The 24366-nt window shown below is 41.6% G+C and overlaps 1 protein-coding gene across 1 annotated transcript in view; it reads right to left on the bottom strand.

Annotated features, from left to right (window-relative positions):
• PCOLCE2 (procollagen C-endopeptidase enhancer 2) overlaps positions 1 to 24117 on the bottom strand; it is a 74230-nt gene extending 50113 nt beyond the window's left edge. The window contains exons 1-2 of the mRNA XM_059921886.1: positions 23715 to 24117; positions 22633 to 22741 (exon numbers count right to left, since the gene is read on the bottom strand). Of these exons, the coding sequence (XP_059777869.1) occupies positions 22633 to 22741; positions 23715 to 23800 (195 nt within the window). The 5' untranslated portion in view covers positions 23801 to 24117. The remainder of the gene's footprint in view (positions 1 to 22632; positions 22742 to 23714) is intronic.
• Positions 24118 to 24366: the final 249 nt, after the last annotated feature.

The raw sequence follows: 24366 nt of genomic DNA, 5'->3' as shown, positions 1-24366 counted from the left end.
TAGATATCAATTACAAGAGAAAATCTGTAAAAATTAAAAACACATGGAAGCTAAACAATACCCTGCTAAATAACCAAGGGATCACCAAAGAAATCAAAGAGGAAATCAAAAAATACCTAGAAACAAATGACAATGAAAACAGGATGACCCAAAACCTATGGGATGCAGCAAAAGCAGTTCTAAGAGGGAAGTTTATAGCAATACAATCCTACCTCAAGAAACATCTCAAATAAACAACCTAACCTTACACCTAAAGCAATTAGAGAAAGAAGAACAAAAAACCCCCAAAGTTAGCAGAAGGAAAGAAATCATAAAGATCAGATCAGAAATAAATGAAAAAGAAATGAAGGAAATGATAGCTAAGATATCATAAGACCCCGAATAGCCAAAGCAATCTTGAGAAAGAAAAACAGAGCTGGAGGAATCAGGCTCCCTGACTTCAGAGTATACTACAAAGCTACAGTAATCAAGACAGTATGATACTGGCACAAAAACAGAAATATAGATCAATGGAACAGGATAGAAAGCCCAGAGATAAACCCACACACATATGGTCACCTTATTTTTGATAAAGGAGTTAAGAATATACAACGGAGAAAAGACAGCCTCTTCAATAAGTGGTGCTGGGGAAACTGGACAGCTACATGTAAAAGAATGAAATTAGAACACTCCCTAACACCATACACAAAAATAAACTCAAAATGGATTAAAGACCTAAATGTAAGGCCAGACACTATAAAACTCTTAGAGGAAAACACAGGCAGAACACTCTATGACATAAATCACAGCAAGATCCTTTTTGACCCAACTCCCAGAGAAATGGAAATAAAAACAAAAATAAACAAATGGGGTCTAATGAAACTGAAAATCTTTTTCACAGCAAAGGAAACTATAAACAAGTCAAAAAGACAGCCCTCAGAATGGGAGAAAATATTTGGAAACGAAGCAACTGACAGAGGATTAATCTCCAAAATATACAGGCAGCTCATGCAGCTCAATATCAAAAAAACAAACAACCCAATCCAAAAATGGGCAGAAGATGTAAATAGACATTTCTCCAAAGAAGATATACAGATTGCCAACAAACACATGAAAGGATGCTCAGCATCACTAATCATTAGAGAAATGCAAATCAAAACTACAGTGAGGTATCACCTCACACTGGTCAGAATGGCCATCATCAAAAAATCTACAGGGCTTCCCTGGTGGTGCAGTGGTTGAGAATCTGCCTGACAATGCAGGGGACACGGGTTCAAGCCCTGGTCTGGGAGGATCCCACATGCCGCGGAGCGGCTGGGCCCGTGAGCCACAGTTGCTGAGCCTGCACGTCTGGAGCCTGTGCTCCGCAACAAGAGAGGCCGCGATGGTGAGAGGCCCACGCACCACGATGAAGAGTGGCCCCCACTTGCCACAACTAGAGAAAGCCCTCACAGAGAAATGAAGACCCAACACAGCCACAAAAAAATAAATAAATTAATTAATTAATTAAAAAAAAATCTACAAACAATAAATGCTGGAGAGAGTGTGGAGAAAAGGGAACCCTCTTGCACTGTTGGTGGGAATGTAAATTGATACAGCCACTATGGAGAACAGTACGGAGGTTCCTTAAAAAACTAAAAATAGAACTACCATACGACCCAGCAATCCCACTACTGGGTATATACCCTGAGAAAACCATAATTCAAAAAGAGTCATGTTTCACAATGTTCATTGCAGCTCTATTTACAATAGCCAGGACATGGAAGCAACCTAAGTGTCCCTCGACAGATGAATGGATAAAGAAGTTGTGGCACATATATACAATGGAATATTAGTCAGCCGTAAAAAGAAACGAAATTGAGTTATTTGTAGTGAGGTGGATGGACCTAGAGACTGTCATACAGAGTGAAGTAAATCAGAAAGAGAAAAACAAATACCTTATGCTATCACATATATATGGACTCTAAAGAAGAAAAATGGTTCTGATGAACCTAGGGGCAGGACAGGAATAAAGACGCAGACGTAGAGAATGGACTTGAGGACACAGGGAGGGGGAAGGATAAGCTGGGACGAAGTGACAGAGTGGCATGGACATATATACACTACCAAATGTAAAACAGATAGCTAGTGGGAAGCAGCCGCATGGCACAGGGAGATCAGCTCGGTGCTTTGTGACCACCTAGAGGGGTGGGATAGGGAGGGTGGGAGGGAGATGCAAGAGGAAGGAGATATGGGAATATATGTTTATGTATAGCTGATTCACTTTGTTATACAGCAGAAACTAACACACCATTTTAAAGCAATTTTACTCCAGTAAAGATGTTTAAAAAATAATAATAATTAAATAAAAAGAAAGATTGATGATTATATCAAATGCTAGAATGTGGAGCACACAGAACTTTCTGCCATTGCTGGTGGGAGTGTAAAAGGGTCACCACTTTGGAAACTGATCTGGCAGCTTCCTATGAAGTTAAATGTGTACCTATCCCATGACTCATAAATTCTATTCCTAGGTAGCTACACAAGAGAAAAGAAAACACATATGCATTAAAAAGCCCTATACAAAAAGTTCACAGCAGCTTTATTCATAATAGCCCAAATGTCCATCAACAGGAGAATGGACAAACAAACTGTGGTGTACTCATACGATGGAATAATATTTAGCAATAAAAGAAACAAGCTACTGAAACAACAGTATTGATAAATACAAAAACATTATGCCGAGTAAACTCTGAAGAAGATAAAAGAGTGCTTTCCAAATTACTCCATTTTTATGAAGTTCTAGGACAAGAAAAACTGATCTATGGTGCTTGTACCGTGGAGGGATGTTGAATTGTCTGGGAAGGAGTGAGAGCGAAGGTTCTGGGTACTGGAAATGGAGGAGGTGTCAGTTACACAGGTGGATGCATTTGTCAAATACATTGAATTATAAATATTAAATTTGTGCATTTCACTGTATGTAAAGTATACCTAAAAAAAACCCTCCAAAACTAAAATAAGCAGAAATACACAATGTCATGCAGATGGTACAAACATATATGTATCAGTCTACTGAGTTTAGAACAGTGCTTGCTGCTTACTTAAGGCTTAATAAATGTTGGCTAAAATTACAGGTATTATGTATCATAACACAGCCACTAGTTAAGTGCCATCCACAACACTGTGTAAACTTGACACCTGCTATTGAGGAATTTTGAAATTGATATGAACCTGAACAAGAAATTGCTATAAAGTCTAGTCATAGTCCATCGCCCTGTGATCCAGTATAAAAATCTCACAACTTACTACAAGCCATATCTAATTGATGCTGTCCTGTTAATGAAACCCAGTCTCCTTAAAACTGAGTTACCCTGCCAAGTTTACGATTAACTTCTCTATCCAAAACTTTACTTCCGTTCTTGTCCCGCCCCTGTTCCCCTCAGGATTGAAGAGTATCAAAGAAAAGGGGGGAGTGAAACCGAGCAGGACCCTGTGGAGCCCGCAGAGGTACAAAAGCCACCCCCCTCCGTGTCCCCTGTTTCTTGTGTGCAGAGAAGGGCTTTAGTCTCTTGGACCTTCCTTTAGTTCCAAAGCACAGACTCAACAAGTTACTAATTAGAGAAGTGGTGGAGTTCAGAAACAAAGGAAAAGCAGTTAAGCAAGAAAAGTAGCGTTAGCCTAAACAATAGTTCAGTGATAAAACAGAGTCCTAGTTCCTCCTCAAGGGATAGACATAACAATGTGATGCATATCTTCCAGTTGTTCTGCAGAAACTAAGACCCACACTAAAGTGGAGAATAGTGACTACATGCTGACCACAAGCTTGTAGACCCCAGACTGGCTGGAACCAGAAGGTTGGTGGTTAAGATTCTAAAAACATCACCCTGTTACCACGCCACCAACCAATCAGAAGAAAGTCCATGATCTGCAACCCTCATCCCAAATGTTGCCTTTAAAAACCCTTCCCTGAAAGCCATCAGGGAGTTTGGGTCTTTTGAACATGAGCTGCCCATTCTCCTTGCTTGGTGCCCTGCAAATAAACACTGTACTTTCCTTCACCACAAACCAGTGTCAGCAGATTGGCTTTGCTGCACAGTGGGCAGGCAAGCGGACCCAAGTTCAGTTCAGTAGCATTAATATCAACTGTATTCTTAATCTGAAGTAACAGCCATTTCATAAATGAGTAAAAGCAGAAAATATTAGTGGTTAATTTGACAGTTTCCCAAGGGAGCTAAAGCTGAATTGTTGTAGAGGGTTGTGACTTGTGGTTCTTTGTCTCTGCTCAGCAAAGTACCTGAAATGTGTGAGGAAAGTGCAGCAGAATGTGTTGACAATAACTCATCAGTAAAACACAGGAATGTGATGGCTGTAAACTCTTCCCAAACGAATGCAAGTTCCTTGCAGGCAGGACAAAAAACACAATGGAACAATGATAATTCTTTTGTTTCTTCTAGGAAGGCTATCCAATTTTTTTCAATAAATTAATCAAATATTTATCAAGGACCTACTATGTGTCAGGTCACCTGCTGGGCTCTAAGGAAAGGATAAACATAACTGTGGCTTCTGCTCTTAAGGAGAGCACTGTCTTGAAGAGTGTTTCTCAAACTTTTGGCCTCCAAGGACCATTTAACAGATACAGGCAATGTACACAGTTTGTCAACTCTAGGCCTGCTTTTAAAAGTCTAAAATTAAATTCATTTACTATCTTACAATTAATAGAATTTTCACATAAACAAGAGGGATGATTCTAGAGTGTGCCAATACATTTGGTAATAGTACCAAAGGCAGTCAGTTTTATTTTTTATTCTTGTCTCAAAAATTAGAAAATCCTAAGCATCATAGGATGTCAAGAATGGCAGCAAGTGTTTGCTGGCTTTGTCAAAAAGTTCTGGAGAGTCAAATCAAATTAGGACCCAGAATAACAGAGTGATTTCTCGTTACACACGGCAGTATTCTGTAAAATGTTAGACTGATGGATTTATCACACTCAAGGCCTAGAAAGCTGACTGTTTCAATTTGGGCAAGAGCAGTGAATGGGTTCCTGATTCTGTCTTGATATTTAGCTCTAGAAAGTATTTTTTCACTTTCTGCTGCAGCATTTGGGTGTAGCTTGAAAATATGCCCAATGTTAAGTTATTGATTTATTTCTCTGAAAAGTGAAGGAAAACATCCGGTGTTGGGAATATCCCAAAGTCTCAGCAACCAAACACTTTGTACCCCAGTTCAAACTCAAAAGATTCCAATTCCTAATTTTCAATGTAAAATAGTGACGTTATGGCTCTGAATAATAGGTTTAGGGTAGGCAAGAAATAGGATTTATTGCTATAATACACCAGAGCAGGTCATTTGAAGCAGAAGAAATGTCTTTATAGACATTAACAGTGAAGTGATGTGATTTTTTTGTTTTTTTACTATATACCTTCTTCATTTCAAAAGCTTCATGAGCACCTTTATCTTCAGCTGCCAGCACACCTAAGCATAGTCCTATACTGCAGCCAGTTCCTTGAACCCCACGCTTTAAAGATGGGGCTCACTGCTGCCTTTTGATCAAGTTTGTAATATTTTCGTTACTTTTTCTGAGGCACTGAATCAAGAATAGGAAGCAATCTGTTACCTGCCGCCTGTTCTCTCTGCTGGTTAAGCAGTATCTGGAAGGACATTTTGCTGTGGGGTCTGATGTACACCCCAGCTTAACATGTCAAAACGGAACCCCTGCTCACCCCAGCAAATCCGCTCCACCCCACCTTCTGTGCCACCTTGATCTCCTCCTTCCGGTTTGCTTGGGCTAAGAATTCTGAAGCCATCCTTGGCTCCTCTGTTTCTCTTCCACCCTACATTTTGTCCATCGACAATTCTTATTGGCTCTACTTTAAAGTATATCCAGACACTGACCATCCCTCACCTCCTCCGTGGCTCCCATGCTGGTCCAAGCCATCATCTCCTCTCATCTAAATTACAGAAGGACCCTCCCACCTAGTCTCCACCCCAGCATCCTATGCTCAATTCTCAACACAGCATCCAGGTGATCCTTTACAAGCACAAGTCACATTATGTCACTCCTGGCCCAGAACCCTGATGTGGCTCTGGATGGTTAGTTTCACGTGTCAACTTGGCTGGGCTGTAGCACCTAATGATTCAATCGACCACTAACCTAGGTGTTGCCATGAAGGTATTTCATAGATGTGTTCACATCTACAACCAACTCACTAAGTAAGGCTGTCTTGATAATGTGGGTGGGCTTCATCAAATCAGCTGAAAAGCAAAACCTTTCCCTGAGGAAGAAGGAATTCGGCCCCGACTGCAGCATCTCAGCTCCCGACTGACAGAATCCAGCCAATTGACCTGACCTACAAATTTCAGATTGGCCAGCCTCCATAATTGCATAAGCCAATTCCTTGAAACAAATCTCTTTATATATGTATGTATGTATGTATGTATGTATATGTATATGTGTGTATATATTTATATATACATGTATGTGTGTTTATATGTATACATATATGTACATTATATGCACATGTGTATATGTTTGTATGTATATATGCATGTGTGTATATGTATATCCACGTCCTACTGGTCCTGTTTCTCTGGAGACTGCTGATACAGGCTTCCTGTGCCCAATGTCTTCCATTTGTCCCTCTGGATCCATTCTCCTCCCATCTCCATCCTACTCCCCTTACTGGGTGGTTGACCTAGATCAATGCATCAACCACTGTCTTCGGGTGTTGTGGCCATGGGAAGCCGCAACAGGAAACGGAAAACACGGAAGAGAATTAGGTCAGGATATTAACTTCCCTGGCTCCTTCTCTGTGAGGTCCCCTTGGGTTGACTCCTGGGTTCTAGTAATATCTCTCTCCTCTAGGCTTCCCTACCCTTTTTAAACAGCTTCTCTGTAAACAACACCCCATCCCCAACATGCTATTTCAAGCATGCTGTTTTCCATGGAGACCCTGACTGATAGGCTCTCTATCTCACGCACACTGGTCTCCAGGCCTTATAGGATCTACCCCACCCTTCCCTGTCTGACCTCAGCGTCTGCTCCCTTCCCCTTTGTTCACTCCACAGGCTTCTTCGCTGCTCCCAGCACATGCCAGGCATGCAAAGTTCCTTGAGGGCAAGAATCTCTGTCTGCCCGGTTCATTGACATATCCCTGGTGCCCAAACACTGCCTAGAACATGCTAGGTGCTCAGTAAATATTTTTTGCCTAAATCAAATAAAATAATTTCATTGATTCCCATACCAGCATCCTTCCTTGTTGCAACCCTCATAGGTGCTCCATCTTGTGTCTTCGTCACAGCTCACAAAGTAACACTAAGTGGGAAGAAAAAGCTTGCCTCTTGTTGCCTGGCTTTGCAACAGAAGCTACCATGTCTGTTTCCCTCATAAAAGCCCCCAGGATCACTGAATACATATCTTGGGGAAGTGTGAAAATCACTACTCAGCCAGAGGCAAGTATCATCGTCAACAGGATGACAATTTTACTGTTAATTCATCCTCACAAGATGTGAGGAATTCCCCACAAATGACTTTTTTTTTTTCAAAAGATTTATTGGCTAAATGGAATGAAATACCTAAACTTAAATATAATACTTAAGGTGATATTATTCAATGTTATAAATGCTCATTCAACCAAGCAATTCTACAAATGTGAGAATTATGCTATAATCTAATCTCTTTCATTCAGCCTTCTATCACGTACATTTTTATAAGGATGTGCTGCCTTTAAAAGAATATAACGTTTTTACCAAAGTGAAGTAGCTAACAGAACACACTCTTGGTGGTGGTGGTGGGATGAATTGGGAGATTGGGATTGACATATATACAATAATATGTATAAAATGGATAACTAATAAGAACCTGCTGTATAAAAAAACATTTTTTTAATAAAATAAAATTAAAAAAAAAAGAACGCACTCTTAATTCATATTAACTGTTTATCTATTTCTCTACTTAACTATTTACAAATTCCAACCCCGAATGGTTTTATACATAAAATGAACAGCTTACAAAGTCAACATTAATATTGCAGCACTGTACTTTTGCATATATGAGAAGTGTGATGCACATTTATAGTGACACTGTGCAGTGGAACAGAAGGCACAGAAGAAGAAGTTCACACAATGATGCATCTAAGAATGCTCACCCATGTTGGAAAGTAAATATTCAGAAATCGACATTAAATCCACAGGGTGTGTTGTTCTGTCCATGTCACTTATGTTATGCTGACTGACTGGTGGTCACCCAGTACAACCATAAGGTGACTGATAATGCACAAACGCAGGGGGAGGTGCAAACAGCACACATATGGCACACAACTAGAAGCAAGGAGGATGCAGGAAGGGAGCATCTCTTTTAACGGTAGCATTCTGCAGATTACAAACATTTTCAGAATAAGTCTCCTTCCCTAGAGATCTTTGGCAATAAGTTGATACTCTTCTGCAGAGATCTATAGCTTCTGTGCTGTTCTGCCTAAAAGGAGGTGTAGTCATTGATCTATTCATTCATTCACTCATTCATTCGAACATTCATTCATTTATACATTCATTCTTTCATCAGCAACTATTGCCTGTGTCAAGCACTATGTTAGCTACTAGGAGAACAGACAACTAAAATAAGGGTCTTGTCCTCGAGAGCTTTTCAGTTCAGTAGAGGAGACAGATTAGTAAACAGATGATCAGTGATCAGTGTTGCAATAAAGATACTCCCTGGATGCTATGGGAACACAGAGGAAGTAGATTCCAGTCTGCACTGGGGGTAGACAGTCAGGAATGCTTTCTGGTAATTCCTTTCTGACTTAATAATTCTATGATTTATTTCTCTACTAAGAAATATAGTTTCATTATTTTCAGATATATAAATAGCTAAGATTTATAGAGAGTAATAAAACAATATATGCATTGCTCAGATTTATAGGGATAAATATATATGAGACTTACGGAGAATAATAAAGCAAGTTCATTAAAATTATAAATCACAATTATAATATAATAATTAAAACAAGTATATTGGGCAATTCCTAGGGTAGTTGCATGGCTCCTGATAATTGCCTTGCACTAAAAAAAAATTTTTTTCTACCACATATATGTATCCCCCACACAATAAATGCTTAGTTGTAATCCCTAAAGAACAACGGCGCAAGTTCCTATTAGCTTGATGACTGTGCCAGAATCCCCCCTAAAATCTCAGTTGTTTTGGAGTATCTCCAAGGGATGTCTACACAGGCCCACAAAGCTGTCTGGCTCCCTAATGACAGCGTTCACATGTCTTTCTCTCTTACTGCTGGAAAGCAGTTCGGTGGCTCCTCATAAAGCAGAGAATTAGCACATGATCCAGCAATTCCGCTCCTAGGTGTATGCCCAAAGGGATTGAAAGCAGGGACTCAAACAGACACTTGAACACCAGTGTTCACAGCAGCGTTATTCAAAATTGCCCAAATGTGGAAATAACCCAAGTGTCCATTCACAGATGAATGGATAAGTAGAATGTTCCTGGTGATGGATGTGCCCACCAAGTCCCCTGAACGGGCCGATGAAGAGGAAGCATCTATCTGTTTCAAGGGTGTTATTTTCTGATGCGCCTAAGATTCTGCACGCTCCCAAGTTGCAGAGACTTGTGAGCCAGGATGAGGACAACACCTTCCTCCCAACTCTGCAGCACTCCGTGTCACCTGGGACCCAAGACAACATTACGCACAAAAACTGACCCTTCAGCTCCTCCCCTGTCCACATCCCAAAGCACCTTTCAAAAGTAAAAGCCAAACAAACCAAATAGAAAGAAGCAAAGAAGCAAACCAAATCCACTACCCTCTCCACAGGAGTTAATCTTAATTCATGAGCAAGGCCTTTCCACGCGTAATCATCCAGAAGACATTTTGTACTCATATGGGCAAGAAACGTCAGAAGTTGCTTAATGCCACATACCTACTCATCTGCATTCAGAGCAGTGATGACCTCACAATTTCTTCAGGAACCATCAGTGGGGAGACGCTTTGCATCACCCAGGTTTCAGTTCAAATGTCACATCGTCAGCCTCAGTCTCTATTACATCACCTTGTTTTATTGTCTTCATGGTACTTATTCCCACCCTACTATTTGTGATCTATTTTATTGTCTCTCTTCCCCCCTAGAGAGTAAACACCATCGGTACAAGAACCTTCACTATTATGTCTCCAGAATATAAAACAAGGCCTGACACATATTAAGCATTCAATAAATATTTCATGGATGAATAATACTTTTTTTTCAAGTACTTACCATGTGCTAAGCACGGTTTTTAATACTGTACATGCAATAACTAATTTAATGCCCAAAATGATCCTATGAGGTAGAGAGTATTATTAGCCATATTTTATAGATGAGGAAACTGGGACATGAAGAGGTTAACTAACAAACTCAAGGTCATACAGCTAGTAAGTAACTGTTTTGGTAATCTACTGCTGCATAACAAACAACCCCAAAATTTGGTGGCTTAAAACAACAATGCACTCTTATTTCTTATGGTTTTGTGACTTCACTGGTCTCATCTGGGTGATTCTTGCTTGAATTATCTCATGCAATTAGTATCAGTTCTCAGCTAGGGCTTAAGTTGTCTGAAGGCTTAACTGGGGCTGGTTCTCCAAGATGACTTTCTCACTCATATGTCTGGCACCCCAGCTGGGAATACTGGAACAGCTGGGGGCTGTCTGAGCATCTTTCTCTCTCTCTCACTACGAGGCTAGCTTGGGCTTCCTCATAGCACGGCAGTCCTTTTATGGCAGCTAGATTCCCCCAGAGTTCATGTTTTAAGAGACTAAGGCAAAAGCTTTAAGATTTCTTATGCCCCAACCCCAGAAGTCTTGTAGTATCACTTCTGTCTCATTCTATTTTTTCATAGGGCCAGCCAAGATTCAATGTTTGGGGGTACTAGAAAAAGGCGTGAATACCAGGAGGTGAGGTTATTTAGGGGTCATCTTCGGAGATTCACCACCGTAATAGGAGAGCTGGTATTTGAACCCAGGCAGTCTGGCTCCAGAAACTGCACTCTTAACTATCAATAATATATCATGGGGTATCTCTATTAGGAATAAATGAATAAATTCATTACTTAATTTGTATAACTAGTGGGGACTATTCTGATGATTTGAGACTCCAAAAGTGAATTAAAATCCCCATCTCTAAAGACAGAAAATTATTTGCGATTCTTAACTGACAATCCTTTCTCTGCCTCTAAACACCCTAGTTTTAAAAGTTAAGGGGCATTCTCAGTTGGTGCTGGGTGGGAGGTGGTTAGCTTGAAGAGAATCAGGGAAGGTTTGGAAGCACTTCTGTGGACAAAGTCTTATGAAAGACCATATTTTAAGTGAAGAAAGGACATAGTGAGTAGGAATGGGTATTTCCAATACCCATGGGAGCTAGCCATGCCCCAAAAGGATTACCATCCAGCTTGAAATGCGTTGGCTTGCAGACAAGTTCTACACAAACACCACACTTTTATGACTTATTACAGTCCTGGAAGAGAGGTTGAAAAAAAAAACATTTATTGAGTACTTTCTTGCATCAAGGGCCGTGCCAAGGGCCTCTCATCTACCACCTCCTTCAATCCTCACGTTACCTTTACGATGCAGGTCTGGCCATGATAACCAACTTTGGAAAGTTCTGGGAACTGCATCACATTCCTAGTAAATAGCTGAAAAATATTTCAGTATGACTTGACAATGCCCTTTCTACTAGTCACTGAGTGATGCCATACTTACAACCCTCCACCGTGAACCTTGTTAGCCTGTGCTACTGTGATTCATTTCCGGGACATTTCCCAGACTAGTGAAAGCCTCCTTGCCACCCCAAGCCCTGTTCTGGGACATGGTTTTCCAAACATTACAGTCTCTCTGCCCAACCCAGCATCTGATCTCTGGAAGGTACTTTAAAAATAGTTGTAATGAATTATGATTTCTTCCCAGAAGGTCAATCATAGCCCAGGGCTTTTAGAAAGTCTATATCAGACCTCTATCAGACCCTTACTGAGACAGGCTGGGACCGGGGACCCCCTGCTGCAGTGCTTGCACCTGGAAAAATGTCTCCTCAAGCAACAAAATATAAAGAAACTATAAGGGACTAAAAATAACTGCATGCATGCCCAGTTGGGGCAAATTATGGACAACAAGATACAAAGAGATCAAAAACCCAACTGCCACTTCTGAAGAGCCAGGAGCAAAAACAGGGGTAATGTGCACATCACCTGCACTCAACTCCACCAAAAGGGTGGGCAAGCCACCTAAGCCACACCTCCAGCCCGACCCCTGGACACACCCTTATCCTCACTCCATATGAGGAACCAGCTCGCCGCCCTCCCCCAGAAATGAGCAAGGGAACATGTTACTTGTTTTCGCTCCCCACCCCCCGCTGCAGCAGGGGCCCCAATAAAGCACGGCCTGAATTTCTTGTCTGGCCTCGTATCAATTTCTATCGATTAAGGAAGGTCAAGAACCCTAGTCCGTAACACTATCAATTCACTTCTAGGAAAGTAAGCAGCAATCAAATCTCCACTGGCTTCCCCGTGCTTCTTATCAACTTGGTCCATAGCACAGACCATCTGTGACTAAAAGGTCTCTCCCTCCCTCTGCACTTTGGGAAACACTATTTTATTATATGTCATGTCCAGGAGTGTCTTGGGGCTGAGGTGGTGAAAGAGAGGTGATATTTACTGGCAGGGCTTGTGCAGCTTTAATTGCAACTCCCCACGTCTCTGTGGTTGTTCCATTTATTTTTAGATATTTATATTGGTTTTACAGAGACTTGCCACCTTGACTCTTATGAGCTAACAAATAATATATCTGAAGAAAACACTTCTCTTCTCCCAAGTCCCTAGAGTAAGAAATTCAAGAGTACCCCCAAAGCGCCATTGCCACTGTCAATAAAGCTGCTAAATTATAACGTGCAGGGGCGTTTTAGTGATTACGTTTTTCATAGGATCAAGGAACAATGATCCACACAGATAAAACTTGACTGTGCAGCAGCTATGCACGGGAACACTTTCCAAACTCTAAAAGCAGGACCATGTGAAAAAAAAAAAAAAAAGAGAAAGCCTTAGAATTAGGAGCCCTGCAAATGCTTCTCTGGTCTCCAGCATACAGCAACCAACCAATGAAACCACTCTCTTTCTCTTTTTTTTTTTCTGTCAATACCTGATAGATTGCAAGGAATCTGAAAATTTATGGAACAATTCAAATTTGCCTATAATTTCATATCATAAATTGAACTCTGGGATAGGAGTGTGAAACTAATTCCATCAGTCTTTTTAAAAATACAATCTTTAAAACCATTTCTGGGTGTTTTACCTCTGTTAAATGCTTTCTCATTACACAGCTCTTTAATAGAGGGGTTTTAAATGTGTTATCTTTGCGCTCTATTACTATAGTGATGTTTCAGGAAAAATGACTTTTTGTCATTAATATATTATTAAAGAGAATCTCTTTCAGAAAAAAGAAATACCCAAAGAGGACTTCATTTTCATGGTCTCTCATTTTCTTCTCTACTCGTTAAGCCCTTTCTAAGGCATCTGCCTTCGACCAGCTCTAAAAATACAAGCGGTACAAATAAGCACATTAATAAAACATCATGTTTTCAATCAATAAAAACATATTTGATTTCCATGTGAGACAGCAAAGAAAAACAAAACAAAACAAGCAACAGAAGCCCTTAAAAGCAAGCAGGAAACTAAACAAATTTAGAAAAATTGGGCTGAGGCTCCAGTGGGAAAACGTCACCTAATTGCTTATTTATTTAGGATTTATATTTCCCCTGCTTCTCAGAGGACTGAAGGCAGCATGGAAAATGTTTTAATGCTCCCAGTATTTTATCAATTGAAACCTAACTGGGACAGTTTAAGTGTCATAAGAATCACAAAATTTCTGAATTATTCTCTCCTAATTAAAAAACAGACAACATGTAGCTATAGTGTTCTTTTCCCATTCATATAGTGCTCAAGTTTGGGTATGCAGACATTCTCTGTTAATTGCACTCATCTTTACTAAGGAATTAGATATAAATAATATTAAGTCACGCGTTGGGTTAAATTACTCTTCAGGCAGCTGAAGTAACGAAGCTTAGTCCAACAAATGTATAGGTACATTAAAACAAACCCCATAGTTGACTGGAATTTAAATCTCGATATAATTCTAAATCCTACATGTATTGTAAAGCTAGGAAATATGTGTTTAAGGCCAAAATTCCATTCCGCTATCTGTCCTGCTGTGGTTATGCCAGGCAAATAACAGTTACAGTAATTTTAGAACCCCTTGCCATACCCTTAGGTATAATTAAGCGACTTAAATGTTGAGTTCCTGTCTAAATTCACTATTTGTTTTCTCAAATTATATACCTAGCACCAATCTAAATAGAACATCACTTTATGTTTCAATTTTCATGCAATTCCATACCCCACCACTGCTGACTTGCTTTTCATGAAGCCATATGAAGGTTAGTGGGAAGATGTAAATCCCAATCACATTTTCAATCTATCTTTTCTCTAAAGTAAATGTGAATGCCATTTAAACTTAATCAGGCTTTTGGAGGATGGATTCAGTATGATGACTTTAACACACATAAGTAACAAAATCACCCCATGGTAAGGAATGCCTTTACACGATTGTTTATTAGGTGTATTTGGAAATATCAAGGCATGTGTTGTAAAACAGCCCTGTGCTGTCAAACAAAGGACATACAACAATTTCTCAAGTCTTAGAGCAGCACAGATGTAAAATGGGTCATAACATCTTTTACTCTTTGCATGAGGTAATAATTGTTTTCATTTAAATAATCTAAGAACTTCAATAATTTTTAAAATGTCAATAAGCCTTCTTCCACATTATCAATACTTAAAACTACTTACAGTGAGTAGCATAATTATTTACACAACATAATTGCTACTGATTTTCTTATCTAGCTACTCCCTACCAGATTATAAACTCCGTAAGCATAGAAACTATGCCTTGACTTTTTACCCCTGGGGCCCAGCCCAATGCTCAGTACATAGCAGATGCTCAATAAGCATTGAGCGAATGTTTATTTGTTAAATACGTGCATAATAGTGCATTTGTGTCACCGAGTCAGAAAATGTGCTAGTCTTTTCAAACCATTTGCAGGGATATTAGGCAAGATACAAGTTCTTTAGACCTCACTTTTGCCATTTGTGAAATGGACATACTAACATGTATCCACTGACATCACGGAACTGGATGCAGATGAAGTAACCACATGTTATTATTTTAGATCTGAGACCTATATAATAACCAGTATATTTAATTCCAGTTGCATAGAAAAAAAAAGGTAGTTATCAAAATGACAGTACGTGTATTACCTGGGGAATCTGAAGACCTTCTACATATGACAATTTATGCCTTTTTCCTCTGCATGAATTAGCTAAATAAGGAAAAATTTGCCACATACTTTCGGCTTAAATAGGACTGACTCTATTCATTGCTATAATTCTCCTTCCATCTCTGGCATAAGTCTGTGACTTTCTGATTGGCCCACATTATTTACTTCAGAGTTAAAGGAGCCACCAAATTTTAAACTGCTCAAATGTTTGCTGGTTTTTTCCTAAGCCAGATTTCTGCTCAAAATAATAACTGAAACCTTCAATAATCTGCTCTCTAATTTCAGTACCTTCAAACATTTTTTGGAAATAAAAAAGAGATGTAAATCATAAACAAATACCTTGTAATTTTGATAATGTTTTATAACAATAAGATCACATACATGAATAATCTCATTTTTAAAAACTGTTTTGTAAATTATGCCCACCTTTAAATCTAAGAACAAAATCATTTTCACTGACATCTGCATACCAACTGCTGTTTCTGTTAGATAATAACAGGAGTTCAGATGCAATATTTAGTTTTAACTTCGGGAACCAATTTAAAATAACAATTCCTACATACCTATTCGAGGAGAGTTCCCAGAATGTTCTAGGCTTCAAGTTTCCTCTAATTTGCATAGTTGCTATAAACCAAGTTTCAGCTGGTTCCACTTAGCTGGCCATACCATATGCAGCCCAAGTCAAATTCTGAATAGAGTTGCTTTCACAAGGTATTATTTTGCTACTAAAGCCTCTTCTCTTTTTTTTTTTTTCAAAATTGTGTCAAATCATCAATATGAATCTCTAATTCTCCTGGGATTATAAAATGAACAAGTTATTGATGAAAAGATCAAGGAACCGAAGGATTGGGTGACTTGCCACGTTTGCAATGAATTTATAAGGAAACCGTTAATAGAATGGCGATCTTTGTACCGGTGGAGCCAAGAAGGCAAGGTGCCTGTTGGGTTTTATTTCCCTTCCCACCCAGAGCCTGGGGAGTGCGTCATCCCAGGCAGCCTCCCACGCTCACGTCTCCCAGGTATTCATCTGTGTGTCTCCAGCACCTACAGCCGTGCTTGGTGGGCTCTTGGTAAACGCACCTTGCCAGTGTAGCAGTGAGCCACAGCCCACCGGCTGCACTCTTTTTGACACCGGTCCACTCTCCCTGACTTGTTTTAGGGATCTCAGAGGTCTCTTACTGTCTCCTGCACAGTCTTGCCCCTTTGGGCACACGTACCCAGCAGGGGGACCACTGTGATAGAGCGGTCCAGGTGGTGCTATGTCAATACTTGGAGTTTCATTTCTTGATGCCGGGCTTGGTACAGGCGCAGTTACTAGCTCTCATCCATCAATCACTTTGGGTGACTTTTGCCTCAACCCAGTCACGTTGTCCTTCCAAGCCTGCTTAGAAGACCAGCCACCATTTTCCAAAAATTATACTTCCCTTAGCTGTCAAATCATACTTAAGTCCTACCCACCCCCCATGTATGCAGACTTGGTATTTTATGCAGATGCCCCTTAGGTTACAGTCTTGAACCTCAACTCTTATGAGAAACTAAGAAACCCTCAACTCCATCATTAGTAACAAAATATTTAACAATTTCTTAACCCTCAAATTCTCTGATTTCAACTCTAGCCATACGTTTTTTAGAACACACTCAGCAAAATTAATTAGTAAAGCCTAAGACTAGTTGAGGTCACCAAGAGTTGGTGGCCAGAAAGATAGAGTTGAGTCAAGAGGCTTGAGTTCCAGGCACAGTTTCAGCACTACACAGAACAAGTGTCAGCTTCCTCGTCTGCAAAGCAGAAGTAAGCAGCACGGAGCACGTGCGTCCTCAACATATCTTCACGTGAGTAAAATTAACCTCGAAATTTTTCTAGAACAGCACTGTCCAAAGGAACTTTTTGTGATGATGGAAATATTCGTATTATATACTGTCCAATATGGTGGTTGCCATCTACATGTGACCATTGAGCATCTGAAATATGGCCAGGGTGACTGAGGAACTGGATTTTTAATTTTTAACTTAATTTTAATTAGTTTAAATTTAAATAGTCAATGTTGATAGTGTATTTAGACAGTGCAGCTGTCCAAGAAATAGCAAGGAAAATGTTAAAGTCCTATCATTTAAGGGCAAATCTAAATTTCCATTCTGCAAGTTGTACTTCCATCTCAGAAAGTCCAATACAAATGGCTAGAAAGTTTGCTTGTGACCACTAGCCTTCACCTTTCTCAAAGTATACAGACCTTAACATTAGGCTTTTCCCACCTCCACACCCCCACTGATAAGATAGAGTTTGATGAAGAGGATTTGGTGGTGAAAGCCAACTTGCTGGGACACAGCTCTCCAGTCTGGAAGAATGAACTGCGAAGCAGATGAGTGGTGAGAAGCAGGACCTTTCTAGCTACGGGAACTTGAGTTTGGGGGCTACTCTCAGGCTCTTCCGTCTTGAAGGGTCTCTATGATGTTGGATAGCCAGTGGGAATTCTATTCTTGGTTTACTGACTGCAGGAGCTGGAAAATGGACTGGATCCACTGGTTTCCAGAAAGCCTTTAACGGACTGCCTTGGATGAGGCCACACCAGAGCACAGCCCTGTCTGGAGCAGATGTCAAGCAAGGGTCCAGAGCCTGGCGCGTTGGACCTCTTGGCTGGTGCCACTCCACCCTAGCTGCATTCAGAACTGCTAAGACAACTGCTTTAGGCAGAAGAGTCCACATTTCTTCATCTCCTTGGTTACCCCTCTTGCCCATTCTACCATCTTCTCTCTCCTGGAGACCACACAGCTTCCTAATTGGTCTCCCTCTTTTCACTCTTAACGCCCTACAATTCATCTTCCACACAGCAGCCAGAATGATCTTTTAAAATCAGAACATCTCACTCCTTTGCTTAAGATTCTCTAGTGGTATCCTACTCAAAATAAAATTCAAACTCTTCACCATGGCCTACAGGGCCCTGCTCACCTTTTTTACTTCTCCCATCGTCCCCCTTACTCATTCTGTTCCAGCCACAGTGACCTCCTGGCTGTTCTTCAGACAAATCAAGCTTGTCTGTACCTCAGGGCCTTTGCACCTGCCGGTCCCTCTGCCTAAAATGCTCTTCCCCAGACTTTCACATGGCTGGATCCTTATCACTCAGGCCTCAGCTCAAATGTCACCTCCTCAGAGTGGCCATTCCCAACCACCTCATCCATAGCTACTTCTATCCCATCACTATGTTATGTTTGTTGGGTTTTTTCTACATATTTCTTGAGGTATATTTAACATATTATATAAAACTCACCCATTTTAACGGCACAATTAAATAATTTTTAGTAACTATACCAAGTTGTACAACCATCACCATAGGTCATTTCCACCTCTGAGATCCCTCATGACCATTAACTGTTAATCTCCATACCTATCCCCTGCCCCAGGCAACCACTAATCTACTCTCTGTCTCTACAGATTTGCCCTTTTGGAATTATACGGTTATTATCTACTATTCCACTGCTCTGTTTTATTTTATTTAAAAAAATTCTTTATTGCGGTAAAACATAACATAAAATGTACCATTTTCGCCATTTTGAAGTGTATGGGTCAGTGGCATTAAGTTGTGCAACAATCACCATCATCCATCTCCAGAACTTTCTCATCTTTCCCAACTGAAACTCTGTATCCATTAAATACTAACTCTCATTCCTCTACCTCCCCAGCCTGTGGAAACTACCATTCTACTTCCTGTCTCTATGATTTTGATTACTGTAGGTGCCTCATGTAAGCAGAATCACACAATATTTGTTCTTTTGTGACTGGCTTATTTCACTTAGCATAATGTCTTCAAGGTCCACCCATGTTGTGGCATGTGTCAGAATTTCCTTACTTTTTAAAGCTGAGTAATGTTCCTTTGTATACCATATTGTGTTTGTCCATTCATCTATGGATAGATACTTGGGTTGCTTCCAACTTTTGGCTATTGTGAATAACGCTACCGTGAATATGGACGTATATAAATATCTGTTCAAATCCCAGCTTTAACTTCTTTTGGGTATATACCCCGAAGTGGAATTTCTGGGTAATATGGTAATTCTAAGTTTAACTCCTTGAGAAAGTATCCTATTGTTTCCCACAGCAGCTGCACCATTTTACATTCCTACCAGCAATGCACAAGGGTTCCAGTGTCTTCACATCTTTGCCAACACTTATTATTTTCTGTTTTTTTAATAATAGCCATCCTGATGGATATGAAGTAGTATCTATTTTATTTTTATAATTCAGTTATCACTATGTAATATTTTGTTTACTTGTTTGTTTAAACATTAACTGCCTGTCTCTCCAAACTAGGATGATAGCTGCATGAGGGCAAGGAGCTTGGCTGCCTTGTTCACCAAAACTCCAGTAGTACCCAAGACCCAACACACATTTGCTGAATGAATGACAGACCTTAGGGCTACCAGCTTCTACAAGCTGTAGTGCTACCACAGTCCCCCTTCTTTTATCAACCCAAGGATATACAGAAGCTAGGGAGCTCCCTCCTTCTACTCGGACACACCAGAGGACCATGAAGAAGAACTGGGAATATTTTTCCCAACGATTCAGTGCTTTTCCTTGCGAAATACAAAGAAATGAAGATATTTTGAAACTGAGATCTTGAGAGCATCCAAGGCCTTTGGGAACATTCTGCTGAGGCTGTAATTATAACCAGGAGAATGTGCTGGGCTCCTCTGGAAGTTCTTGGTGCTGCGCATATGCAAACATAAAAGAGGCAGCCCCTTGAAACAGAATCAAATGGCTAAGAGTGAAAACTATAAAGCTTTTCACTAGAAAAGCAAATTGTGCAGTCCTTTCTTGTGCATTACCTATGCTTTCTAAAAATATATATTTTTCAAAAAAAGGCTGGCATTTGCTACTCAACTTTTGAGCATGAGTTCAGGCAGCCTGGGCAAACCACAAATAAATATGTCACAGAGACTGCTTGTTGTTTGCTTGTTTTCCCTTCTTTCCACAGTTGATAGAAGACTTTTATTCAAAAGAAGACTCTTGAATTTTAGCGGAGCACATGGATTCCTGACGTGAAGACTTCATTTCAGGGCTTCCCTGCAGCTAGAAGTGGCCATGTAACTAATAACTAGCCAGTGCAATGTAAACAGCAAGGTGCAGGTAATTCTGCACAATGTCCTTAAAGGGAGGATCTGTGCCCTTCCTCTCTTCCTTTTTGTTGGCTAAACCATGAACCTGATGGCTGGACCTTGAGCACACATCTAAGTGGATACTGAGTGCCTAATGATTTGAGGTTGCCACACCAATCTTGGATTGCTTACCTCCAGATTCCTTTACACGGGAGAGAACCAAGCTTCTGGTTGAGCGATTGTTACTTTGGATCTCTGTTACTAGGAGCCAACCTAGTCCTAACGCACACGGAATCTCTCCAGTAAGATTACAGGAGAACCCAAGCACAGAAAAAAGTGCTTCCTAGATACACATAACAAAGTCTATTGTTCCATCAAAGTCTGAGCTGCTTTAAAGCTGATGCCAAGCCCAGCTTAGCCAATATACTAAGGGGGTGGCAGTGATCTGACATATTGCCTACCAGTCAGAAGAAAGGATGAGTCAATACCAGCAACAGTGGTAACGGTGGTAGCTAACGTTTAGTGAGCACTTCTTATATCGCAGACACTCAGCCAAAGAGCTTTATACATACCATCTCATGTTATCTTCACAACAGTCCTGAGGTTTAAAGATAAATCCATCACACGGCTTATGAGTGACGGAATGAGAGCCAGCATGCCTCACCTTTACATTGTATCCATAACGAGCATCCATTACACGTCCTCTTCCCCACACATACAAATAAGGTAGTCAGGCCTCTGCGAGGGCACACCCCTCCTTTACCAAGGACAACTTTCACTGGACACCCTTCCCCACCTCCAACACTAACAATTCCCCGAAGGCCCAAAACGCTGGGCTAACCATGAGTCTACTTGCTAGGCACATGGTGCCTCTCAGTCACTAATTTCCTTGGGTCATTTTAAACTTACAGCCATTTAATCATAACTGAAACACAACTATAACATAAAAACCAAGTTACATGTTTGTTTCGGAGCCTTATTTCACATTTATGCTAATATCAATATTGCAGAGCTATTTTTCATGACCATCCTCTCCTGGCCCCATGTGTTGCAATAACGTAATGAAATCTGTACCAATTCATTAGATAGCCGATATTTTATAGGAGAGCATCAATGCATATAGGAGCTGACTTTTATTTAAGGAAGGAGACCCCCTCATATCTGCCTGTCAAATGACCTTCTTGGTGGGAAGGCCTCACTGCAAAATAGGCTTTACTTTGTAGAAAGCTGGACTTACCCAGTGCTTGATCAAGTCAGTTTATATCATTGTTCTAGACCTCAGCTTCCTCATCTGTAAAATGGGGATAATAATACTTCCTCACAGTGATTTCAAAGATTCAGTGAGATTATGCTTGTTACCTACTTGGCACAGTGCCTGGCACCCAGTAAGTGCTCAATAAGAGGTACCTACTTTTAAAAATCATTAATTCCTGGGTGGTACAATCTGACTGAATGAAGCTTTCAGTGAACTAATGTGTTCAATTACCAAACAACTTCCCAAAATTGAAAAAAATGAAGAAGATAATGGTCACTACTATGCTCACTTGGAAAGATGACTCACTCTGGCTGACTAAATCCAGACTTATTTTTTTAAGGCTGGCTGTCTCTAAATCTGATTTCTTATCTTGACTCAGCATAACCTATGCCATTACTAACCACCCTGGGCATTTTGTTAGTTTTTGTTTGATATTTAGGCTTTTTCTCCCCTAAGTTATTGCTATTCTCTATTCTTAGATTGCCTTTAGTGGTGGTTTTAAGTCAGAGACATTAAGTGGGATTGTTTTTTTCTTTTTCTTTCCCCTTTTTTCCCCCCTAATGGTTATAAAGTAGTCAGAGGTGAGTACTACCTTTGATCTTCTATCCGCCACTGGGAGACATTTATGAAAGGCACAGGCAACAAACAGCTTCTAGAAGTCTTTATGATGGGTCTTTGCCTGAAGATAGCCTTAATTTTGAATCCATGAAACTCAGCTGAGTTAGACTGGGTTTTCAGACACACATCTGCTTTAAGAATTTATCCCTCCAAGCATTATCTCGAGCCCTTTCTAACTGTTAATGCAGGGCACCACTAGTTCTATTAAAAATCTCCCAAATAGTTGAGATAAATCCAACATTTCACTATTACAGACATTTGTCCCCAACCCAAATTCTGACAGCAGAGGAAAAAAGCAGCAGCTCTTCCACTGTTTCCAATATTCACTTTTGGAGAATACCCTTTTAAAAAATGCTTACTGTGATTTTCCAGGTACATTTGCTATTTGGAGGGTACACTCCAGGAAAACCTTCGCTGCCAATAAAGCCAGACTCTCCAGTAAGAATGCCGCCACATGTGAAAACAGGTCTGGGAAAATAAAAGAGGAAAAGAAATTTGAAACACTGTCTAACAATTTAATGTCAATTTCAGTAAGATGCAGTCTATTAATATGGATAAAGTGAATACTGACAATTAACTGCCTGCATCATATACGGGATTTGAAATACTTGTTAGCTCTTAGAATAAATTCTAGCCTGATAAAACATTCAGTCCAGCTGCCATCTGTCTCCACCATGATAACAAGATCAATCTATCCATCCATCCATCCATATGCAATCAAGTCCTCCACGTAAGTGGTAAGATCTTACAGGAAAATGGTAAATGGAAAATTTAACTGCGGGGAGTGAGAGAGTGAGAGAGAGAGAGAGAGAGAGGGTGAGAGCTAGGCCCCGTGAAGTGAATGGTTTTAAAGCTAGACAAGTAATTGGTTAATATGAAAAAGTTTTAATTTCCTGGATTTGGAGAGATGCCTAATTCTCTCTTTGTTTGAAAATCGTTGGCCATTGGCAGAGCCTCCCATTGAAAAGGGAGGTTGATGGTGATGGAGGTGGAAAAGGAGATGGCAAAGTTGGCCATAGGGCAGGTCTCCCGGCCCAGGTCCTGGAGCCATCTGGCAGCTCAGAGGCTGAAGAGTTAAACTTGCCAAAAGCCGCTCCCCGGGCGCCGGGCAACTCGCGTTTTTCCCTAGGCTTCTGTCTCTGGGCAAAGCCTCTCCGGGGAAGAAAACAGGAGTAAACCAAAGTCCACACATTTGGGTCCCAGTGCTTCCCAGCGCCCGCCTGAACCTTCGGGGAGAGGAGAGGTGGTGGCCGGCCAGCTGCGGGGCCGTGGGGCGGTAGGGGCTGCGGGGCGCCGGAAGGAGCCCCGAGGACGGGCGCCACCCCGGGGTCCTGGTGGCGCGTGGGTCCCCCGGCGCCCCGAAGCGGAGTGGGTAAAGCCAAGCCGTGGGCGAGGGAAAGAGAGGGAGGAAGGGAGGGAGCGCGGGCGGGGGTCGCGTTACCTCTCCGGGGGCTGCGGCCGCGAGGGCTGGGCGGCGGCGGCGGCCAGCAGCAGGCAGAGCGGGGCCCAGGCGCCCGCGCCCCTCATGGCCGGTGGAGACGCTCGGGGCTCGCCCCACGCCGGCGCGCACCCCGGAGCACCGCGCGCTCCGCACCGGCCCGGACTCCCGCCCCGGCGCGCCCCGCACCCCGGCGAGCCCTCTCCCGCTCTCTCGCACGCGCCGCCGCGGGGCAGCCCAGGTAGCCGAGCGTGCGCGGCAGGCGGGGCCGGGGCGCTTTTCTAGAGGCGATTACGGTGCAGTCGGCCTCGCCGCTTAATCTCCCCCGAGGAGTTGCTCTGGCAGCCACAGGCCACTGCTGAATATCCCGTTTGTTCTCCGGCGGCGAGAGGGGGCGGCTCCCAGGCCGGAGCCGCCTCCTCTCTCGGGGCGGGCGGGGGGGCGGGCGGCTCCTCGCTGGCACCCCGGGACCCGCACCCCGCTCACATCCCTCGGGCAGGGGTGGCGGAGAGAAGGATGAAAGGGAACCCCCTGCCGCGTGGTACCCAAATGGGACCTGGCACCTTGATCCACAGATGATGGGGTGGGAGGAGGGTTGGAGGGGGGTAGCCTTGGTTTGCTTTGCTTTGGGGAGTATTTTTCTCTAGTTGCTTCT

This window comes from Balaenoptera ricei, chromosome 4 (assembly GCF_028023285.1).
Source record: "Balaenoptera ricei isolate mBalRic1 chromosome 4, mBalRic1.hap2, whole genome shotgun sequence".
In the NCBI taxonomy this organism is placed as follows: Eukaryota; Metazoa; Chordata; class Mammalia; order Artiodactyla; family Balaenopteridae; genus Balaenoptera; species Balaenoptera ricei.
The sequence above is the reverse complement of the archived record's forward strand: the minus strand, read 5'-3'. Positions and strand labels throughout refer to the sequence as shown.